The sequence below is a fragment of the Gossypium raimondii genome, chromosome 7 (assembly GCF_025698545.1).
Source record: "Gossypium raimondii isolate GPD5lz chromosome 7, ASM2569854v1, whole genome shotgun sequence".
In the NCBI taxonomy this organism is placed as follows: domain Eukaryota; kingdom Viridiplantae; phylum Streptophyta; class Magnoliopsida; order Malvales; family Malvaceae; genus Gossypium; species Gossypium raimondii.
The window spans coordinates 26,024,341-26,033,815 of NC_068571.1; the positions used below are offsets into that span (position 1 = coordinate 26,024,341).

General features: G+C 32.3%; 1 protein-coding gene across 1 annotated transcript; it reads left to right on the forward strand.

Annotated features, from left to right (window-relative positions):
- Positions 1 to 3,158: 3,158 nt before the first annotated feature.
- LOC105798535 (phenylacetaldehyde synthase) lies at positions 3,159 to 9,475 on the forward strand. The gene is made up of 13 exons (XM_012628648.2): positions 3,159 to 3,359; positions 3,488 to 3,608; positions 3,853 to 3,925; positions 4,118 to 4,348; positions 4,523 to 4,686; positions 4,883 to 5,023; positions 5,303 to 5,362; positions 5,926 to 6,090; positions 6,589 to 6,645; positions 7,481 to 7,545; positions 7,835 to 7,958; positions 8,900 to 9,037; positions 9,200 to 9,475. Coding segments are annotated over exons 1-13 (1,467 nt in total). The 5' UTR covers positions 3,159 to 3,357; the 3' UTR covers positions 9,326 to 9,475.

Here is a 9,475-nt window from a genome sequence, read left to right on the forward strand (position 1 = left end):
ATAAAAATAAAAGCCAATAAGACGACAATCTAGCTTCAGGCACGATTTTGACTTCGAATTTGAATTGATCTCGGACAATAAATTTTCTCATCTAACCGATAAGTCAGTTATAGTGATCGAGCACGCCTTAGACCACCAGCCCTTTCGTGTGTAAATTAACAATGAGAATGCCCAATAGCTAACCTTTACCGAACAAACAATCTTGAACACGCCTCCACAATTTAGGTCTTCGATAGCCTTGCGAACTAGAAGGACACAACTCAAATCAACAGTCTCAACCACACAAGTCATTTAAATTAGATTATTACTTTTGTTAACGAATCTAACCACTTACTCAATTAAATCAGATTATTACTTACACAAGTCATTTAAATCAGATTATTACTTTTGTTAACGAATCTAACCACTTACTCAATTAGCCACGTCAAGTTGTTCTTCGATAGAACGATTACAAAAATTACAGATCTAATGGTTCTTTCAATTGTACGTTGCACAACACCGAAACAACGAATCCTTTTTGACTTGATGCTATTACAATTTTATGAGATGATAGAGCCTATCTCCTAAACATGAGAAATAACGAATACCAAAATAAAAGTTTTTACGTATGATTTTGAGTCTCACAATTTTAAAAATCGACCTAAAACTAGATCAAACTAATTCATAAATTGAAGAAGAAGAAGATATCTATGTATATATGTTGTTTTTTTAATTTTTATGATTTTAAGGTTTTTCTTTATATTTATGAAAATAGAGAAAATAAAAATGCATCTTACAATTAGTGCTTTCCACTAAAATTAATAATTTAACTTATTTGGTTAGATGGTTAAATATTAATATTTTGTCATTGAGTTTGGGTTTCGATTCTCTCTTACTCACATTTTTATTTTATTTTATGTTGTTTCAAGCTCTTTTGTATTTTAAATTAATATTTTCAATACATTAGCTTTTTTTTATGGTTAGATAGTTGTGATTTCATCCTTGAATCCCAAGTTTATTCTCTTATAAGCATTTTAATATGTATTTTTTATTTCATGTTGTTTAAAGTTTTTATTTTTAATTAATGTTTATAATTAATAAATATTTTTTCAAGTTTTTATTTTAATAAATAAATTTTTTATAAAAGAAAATAATAAATACGATTATTTAAAAAAACATCAACTAATTCTTTTGATATATTTTTCTTAATATATAATATTTATATGTCAAATATTTATTTTCTCCACCTATATTGTGAATATGGTGATTTTAATATTATAAAATCAAATAATTATTTCAAATACACATACAAAAATATATAATACTAAAATTTACTACACTCATGATATGGATTGAAAAATAAATATTACACATATAAAAATATATTTACTAAAAATAATGATATTTGTAATAATTATTTGATTTTATAAATAAAAGAGTTATTAATTAAAAAACTTGAAAACAATATATTTATTAATTATAAACATTAATTAAAAAACTTGAAACAAAATAAAATAAAAAGTACATATTAAAATGCTTATAGGAGGAATTGAACTTGAGACTCAAAAATGAAATTACAATTATCTAACCATCTAACCAAAAAAGTTAATATATTAAAAATATTAATTAAAAACAAAAATAAAACTTGAAGCAACATGAAATAAAAAATATATATGTAAGTAGGAGAGGAATCGGACCTAAGACTCAAGGGCAAAAGCACTAACATTTAATCATCTAACTAAAAGAACTAAATTGCTAATTTTTAGTGAAAATGCACCCAGTAAGACGCATTTTCATTTTTCTCTCTCCAAAAAAAGTCTGTTATCGTAAATATAAAAAAGGACTAAAATCATAATTATTAAAAAAAGGACATATATATATAAATTACTCGATAATAAACCTTAAAATAATATATATATATATAAGCTTAAAAATACAAGAAGTCTTAATAAAAATAGTAATAAAATAAACTTAAAATCTTTGTTTTGTGCATCAATTTGAGTTCTCGTGTCAAATCTTTTGTACGGTCTGCATATCTGTTCATTTCTCGACACAATAGACAATAATTGTAATTACATAGAAAATGATCAATTAAGTGCAAAAGTAAGTAAAATTCATGTTCTAAATTAATTAAAATTTATAATAAAAATATGTGGATTTACCGCATTATCACACGCCATTTTTGTTTTAAATAAATTCTATTTTTAATTTTCTCCTTTAATTTCATTTTTTCCCTCCCTTTCGTCGTTCTTCTCTCCTTTCCATCTTCAACATGTGTTTGGCTCAAGAGTTTCCAGCCACAGTTCCTTGGTGCTAGCACAAAATCAATGAATAGTCAGTGCAAAGGGTTCGATCCCATATCCAATATGACTATGGTTGCATTTGCATTAGCACCAAGAAACTATAGCCGGAAACTCTCAGGCCAAACATTTGTTGAAGAAGAAAGAAAGAGAAGGGAAAACACCTTAAAAAATGGAAAATATAGAATTTATTTAAAACAAAAATGACATGTCATGTTTTAATTAGTTGGGAAAAACTGTTAACTTTTTAGTTTTTAGGTGATGGTTTATAATTTAGTTGAACCAAAAAAAAACATTTAAATACCGAAAATTTATATAGTTTAAATATTATTTTGTGGTTTAAGCAAAAAAAGAAAAGAAAGCATAATGATTTTTTTTCCCTCCAACTTCACAAATAAGGTCATTGAGTCTTTCATTTAATTTTCACCTCTTTTAGCTATTAACTTACATTTTTTTTGTCAAATCACCCTAAAATGGATGAAAAATTTAATGTTTGTTAACTTTGCTGACATGGCGATGATTACTATGTAGATGACATATAATTTTTTAAAATTTTAAAAAATTAATTAAATCCTGAAGTATCATCCATACGACAATCTACGTGTATGCAATGTCAACAAAGTTAAAAAAAAGTTAATTTTTCTATTCATTTTAGGGTGATTTAACAAAAAAATATAAGTTTAAAGGTTAAAAAGATAAAAAATTAAATGAAAGACTAAAATGACTTATTTTGTAAAGGCGGAGGCCAGAAAAATGACAAAAGACAACGGCAGATACAATTTTATTGAGCCAAGAGCCGCCATTTGAGTCCAATAACCCAATTAGGCCGGCCTTTAACGGCAGCCCTTTTGTCCTTGACTACGGTTGGCATTGGATTTTGCATCGGCCACGTTCGATAACCAACGTCCACTGGATGGCACACCCTTGCTTGGCTGCTTGACTCCTTTCGTTAGTTACATACATACAATTAAGCCGGTCTCTCCATATTTGTCGGGTTAGCAAAAAAGAAATTGTCATTTAGACTCCGTGACCCTTCAACACCCATTTTTCAGTTCTTCGCTCTTCAAGTAACGAACCAATGTAAGTCTCCCAATTCTCGCAGATCATCGTTTTAATGGCACCAGCTTTGTTTTTCTTTTTTCCCTTTAACGTTTTTTATGTTCTTTTTGTTGGGTTTTGGTTATCTTTGCATTTGAATGAACTGGCAGGGAGAACAGGTTGAAGCCAATGGATGCTGAGCAGCTGAGAGAGTATGGTCACAAGATGGTTGATTTCATTGCTGATTATTACAAAACCATTGAGAATTTCCCTGTTCTCAGCCAAGTTGAGGTCTCTATAAATATATCTATCTCTAATAATTTTTTTCCCTTTTTTCTTGCTTTATAGCTTCCGAAAGAGTTGTATGGAAATATACATTTAAGTGTAAATCTATGTCAAAGCCCCAAAGGTCAGATTTTTGCTCTCTAAAACTGGGTTCAGATGCTTGTCTTATTTACATGGACTAGTGTGATTTGATGGTATTGAATTGATTTTTCTTAGTTGGCCTTGTTAATTTGTGGTCATTTATATGCAGCCCGGATACCTTCGTAACTTGTTACCGGATTCTGCTCCTAATCAACCAGACTCTTTTCAGCATGTTCTTGATGGTGAAGTTGCTCAATTGATTCTTGAATTTATTCGATTACGTAATAAACACTATACAATGTGTAGAAGAATAGAGTAATGACAAAATGTATTGAGTCTTTGGGTGCATCACCATGTGATTTGGAATGTATTCTCCTATATAATTGCTCTAGTTATTTGTCAATTTTCATGAATAAATATTCTTCTGAGTGCAGACATTCAAGCAAAGATATTGCCAGGGGTTACTCATTGGCAGAGCCCAAATTATTTTGCATACTATCCTTCCAATAGCAGCGTTGCTGGATTTGTGGGAGAAATGCTGAGTGCTGGTCTCAATATTGTTGGTTTCAGTTGGATTGCATCTCCTGCTGCTACAGAGCTTGAAATGATTGTTTTGGATTGGCTTGCTAAGATGCTTAAGCTACCTGAAGACTTCCTTTCAGCAGGTAAGGACTTCAGAATTCTTTAAAAAACACAGATATAGAATGCAATGGTGGCTTCAGGGGATTTTCATTGAATTATTTCTAGCATCACAAAGTTTCAGTCTTTTTCTTGCTGAATAAGAAAGAAAGTGACATATCTCTCAAGTTTATGGAATGAGGTTGGTAATTGTTTTGCAGGACGAGGTGGTGGAGTGATACAGGGCACAGCAAGTGAAGCTGTTCTTGTTGTACTATTGGCTGCTCGTGACAAGGTTTTGAGGAGGGTTGGAAAAGATGCACTTGAAAAGCTTGTAGTTTATGCTTCTGATCAGACGCATTCTTCTTTGCAAAAAGCTTGTCAGGTATCCTTGTAAATTAGGGTTCATATCTAGTTTTATTTTTTTATTCTTGTTTGTGAGATTAATGAAATGAAGATAATGTTCAAATCATGTATGATTACTTGATCTATGTATATTATTTTATCCACTGCAGTAAAAGATCGCGTTGCTATTATCTGTTTGTGTTTAATCGATTTACATATTTATCATGCAACGGCAGATGGCAGGAATCCATCCTGAGAATTGCAGGCTTCTAAAGGCAACCTCTTCTACTAACTATGCACTTTCACCAGAGTTTCTGAGTGAAACAATTTCACAAGACCTGACCATTGGGTTGATTCCATTCTTTTTATGTGCCACTGTAAGAAGCAAAAAGTTATTGATGTTAGTTTCTTTCAATCTTTTGCTCTATCATGTGTACTTTTTCCTTTTCACTTCTCCAAAATAACAATTAATGGGTACATTAATAGATGCTTACTTTGTCGGGTATTTTCCCTTGCTTTGTTGAGCATAGAAACCTATTAGAATATGAGTCCTATTTGTAAAGCTTATGCTCATTTACTTAACATTTTGATTGATACCTTTTTTATCACGAATACAGTTCGAAAATTTGATCTGTGAATGGTATTTAAATTTGCAGGTTGGCACTACTTCGTCAACTGCCGTTGATCCTTTGCTGTCTCTAGGAAAGATTGCTAAGGTAATTTAGCTAATGCAATAGTCTAGAAATATGAGGAGGAAATATGCTCTGGAGTCTAGACCAATATAAAATTTCTGTGTTTGACTGGTTGATGAATAAGTACCTTCATATATATTGTTTAACTTTTAGGCATAAATTCTGTCAATAGTTGATAAGATGGAGTTATCAAACCAACTCTGTAACTGAAACATAGAGCACAAGCATTTAAAATTAACTAAAATGATTAAAATTTAATTTTAGGTCATTTACAAGGATTGTATAACCTCCTCACCCCCCTTTTTACAGGACCTATGTTATCTGGAATTAGGGTAAGTGTCGGATATAGTATGTGTTGGCATTGGTATGCTCACTATTTCCAAGTTTTTTTCATATATTTGGAGGGTCATATCCTATACCCATATCCGAATATTTGTGGAACATAGTACTTCAAGAAAAATGAAGAGTCCGACTAACATAGCACAAGGCTATCTCCATGAAGTTTGTATTGTATGATGCATGTTATTATCCAGCACATTTGAGGGCAATACAATTTAACTATACTTGTATGCTTTGCCTCTGGACAGAGTAATGGAATGTGGTTCCATGTCGATGCTGCATATGCTGGAAGCGCTTGTGTATGCCCGGAATTCCGTCATTACATGGATGGTGTTGAAGTGGCTGACTCTTTCAACATGAATGCACATAAGTGGTTTCTAACTAATTTTGATTGTTCTGCACTATGGGTAAAGGTATGCCATCTCTATTTGTTTGCATAAAGCAACAACAATAAAATTTCTCTTCATTACTCTATGCACTCTGCCCGGAAATTGATGGAGGATCTGATTTATGTACATTATCATTTGATAGTTTCTTTTAAGTTTAACAAAGATAAATTACTGCAAATTTTGCGCTCAATTCTATGTAACTACTGACATGAATCTGTTGTATGCATGGTATATATATCCGGCCCAGGCTTTCCTGCTTCAGTTTGCAACTACTGAACTTGCCTGATGTGCATGGCTTGTGAGTTGGGAGTTGTTAGACTAATTTGCGGTTTACCTAGTATATTATCCTGGTTTGGGATAATTGGGGTGCAGCATTGACCAACAAAGTAACATATAGGAGTATATACGTATGAACTAGCAAAACTGTCTCATCAACATGTCATAATAATTCTCAATTTCGTAAACATGTTTTAGCAAATGCCATGTTAAATGCTCATATTTCATTGTTGCTCATTGTGACAGGATAGAAGTGCTTTGGTTCAGGCCCTCTCTACAAATCCAGAGTATCTGAAGAATAAGGTTTAGTTTTCTTCTGTGTTGATGGAAATTTTGATTTTGCCCAAATCTCAAAAGTTTTTAGTTACTGTTCTGTAAATTGGTTGTGCATGTTTGATATATAAGACACATTTGTTTCAGAAAATGGCTGACTCCAAACCAGCCAAGACCTGGTTTCTTATGTACAGTGGTAAACTTGCCAAGTTAGTGGTAGCTTGTCAGCTGGAGAAATGATCTGTACTATATAACCTTCCACTGAAGATAGAAATGGATTGATGGACTCTGAAAACTTAAAAAAATCAAGTAGTATCAATCCTTTGATGGACATCAAGCTTATCAGTTCACATGATTTAGACACAGTCCGTATTGATTGTAAATCCATGAATCATATTTTATTAGCTTATTCAAGAATCACTAGTACTGATCTTGAGAATGCCAAAGTCTATTAGTTTGTAACAAGAAAACAATAAAGGGGAAAAAAATCATAGCTGTAGGTTAAAATGCGTTCCTAGGAAGGAGAGCAATGGTGAGAAGTAGTAACAGTTTTCCATAATGTCTAAAAGAAAGTCTAGTCGGTTGACGACCATCTTAGACCTTGACATTTACAGATAAAACATTCCTCAAACAACTGGTGGCTTAGCCTTTCTATATAGTGCTTATGTGAATCTTTTACAAATTGATCTTCATTCCTTGCTGCAGCTATATTATAGTATCAAGAACTTTAGTCATGTTGAATTGGTGGTTTTGCCTCTTATTATTTGAGCAATGGATCAAACCTGAAGAAATTAGGCAACTATTCTATTGCAATATCTATAATAAGTGTGCTTCCTTTTGTGCTTCACAATGCTACCAATTTTAGGCCTCTCAAGCAAACATGGTTGTAGATTACAAGGATTGGCAAGTTCCTCTTGGACGTCGGTTTAGGTATGCTTTGTGACATTATGCATTGAAGATATGAACGTATTTCCGTTTAAGATGAGCATATGTGCATATCGATGCAAAATTAGTTACTTGAAGGAAAGACTTTTGTACACAATTGTAATTTTGTTCTTCCTGATGAATGTAAGACATATTCTCTGCAAGTTCTGTACCATATTTTGCTAACAAATTATGTATTTTCTTTTTCTCAACAAAAACTATTAAATTAACGGAATAACTTTATTTATATAATCAGCAAGAAATTTCCCCCAACTAATCCATTGCTTGCCTCCAGATCACTGAAACTATGGATGGTATTACGACTGTATGGCTTGGAAAACCTGCAATGCTATATAAGAAATCATATCAAGTTGGCCAAACATTTTGAGAACCTGATTGCTCAAGACCCAAGATTTGAGGTTGGTGTGCTCTTTATGAAGTTGGTTGATTGGCCATAAAAGCTTTTTGGTTTTTGTTTCTGCCTTTCTTCTATAAAACTAAGACTCACTTAAAATTCTTGAGTTTTCTATTTTATATTATATAATTGATGCAGATCTTAACAACCCCTTGAGGATACATACATGAATATAGTCATTGCGACTGGAAATGATATGCTAATGAGCAAAGTTTAAATCAAATGATCAAACAGTTGATGTTTTATGCTATAGATGGACCATTTTAAAATATTTGGCATTTGCATGCCTGAAAGTAGTCACCATGACTGGAAACAGTATATATGCTAATGGGCAAATCTTAAATGGAATGGTCAAACCGTTCATTTTTATATTCTAGATGAATCATGCAACACCATTTTTTTATCTTAAACCAGCGTGTCAAAGCATGTGCTTTGTAGCATGGCTCTATCCCCTATTTTTAAAGATAGATCTTCATAATATTAATAATGAGCAGATACTGAAAATAAAATCACCCTAAAGAATTGGTTAACTGGATGTACAGATGGCTCTGTTCACAATTGTTGATGCTTGCAAATTATTGCCTCTTCATTAGACACGAAGCTCATGAATATTATAATTAGGCTGACAATGTGAGATCAGATGTCTAGTGATGCTATTAGTCTGACTGAGACTGACAAAATGCTTCCCAATGCTTTCTGGAAACTGCCAATCTGATCTGATAACCCTGTATATAATGCTGAAATTAGAAACTAGTTTTAAGCTTATTTTGGCATGATATCTGGGTGTCCTTTTTTCTCTTTTTGCATGTTTAATATAAGCCTTGTCCTTCAGCGTAGTGAGTTTATGTCATTGATTTTTCATTTTCCATGCAAAAGTTGGTTAATTAATATGAAACAAAAATGCAACGTTAGTGATGGATCACATGTTTTAATTCATTTGACCAGGTTGTCACCCCCAGGATATTTTCATTAGTTTGTTTCCGCCTTCTGCCGGTTCGCAACAATGAATCTCATGGTAACAAATTGAACCATCAACTTTTAGATGCTGTAAACTCAACAGGGAGTGCCTTCATATCTCATACGGTAAGCTTGCCATCTACGGTATATATATATATTCAAATCTGCAATATATATCTTTCTCGAGAAAATATTAAAGGAACAATGGAAAAAAGGGGAAATGGATTTATGTCTTTGTTTAACGTGGAAGGCACACTATCTAAGATCAATCAGTTATGATGACTGCAGGTTTTATCAGGTAAATACATACTAAGATTTGCTGTAGGCGCCCCATTGACTGAAGAGAAGCACGTGAATGCAGCATGGAAAGTTTTGCAAGACAAGGCCACTTCCTTACTAGCAGAATCCTTGTGATAAAATTTTTCTTGTGTTTAATGCATTGATGATCATCTTAAAAGGCCGTTATTGCAATCCTGTCATAATATATATATATATTTTTCCTGAAATTGTTGGCTTTTTTTCTTTGTATTAATTATCAGTGACACCCCGTTGAATATTAGATCA

Bases quoted from the DNA above. Each gene is read 5' to 3' on its own strand.
- LOC105798535 (XM_012628648.2), top strand. The intron at 3,926-4,117 runs GTGAAGTTGCTC...TTCTGAGTGCAG, and splicing joins TTTTCAGCATGTTCTTGATG to ACATTCAAGCAAAGATATTG. The intron at 6,646-7,480 runs GTTTAGTTTTCT...TACCAATTTTAG, and splicing joins CAGAGTATCTGAAGAATAAG to GCCTCTCAAGCAAACATGGT.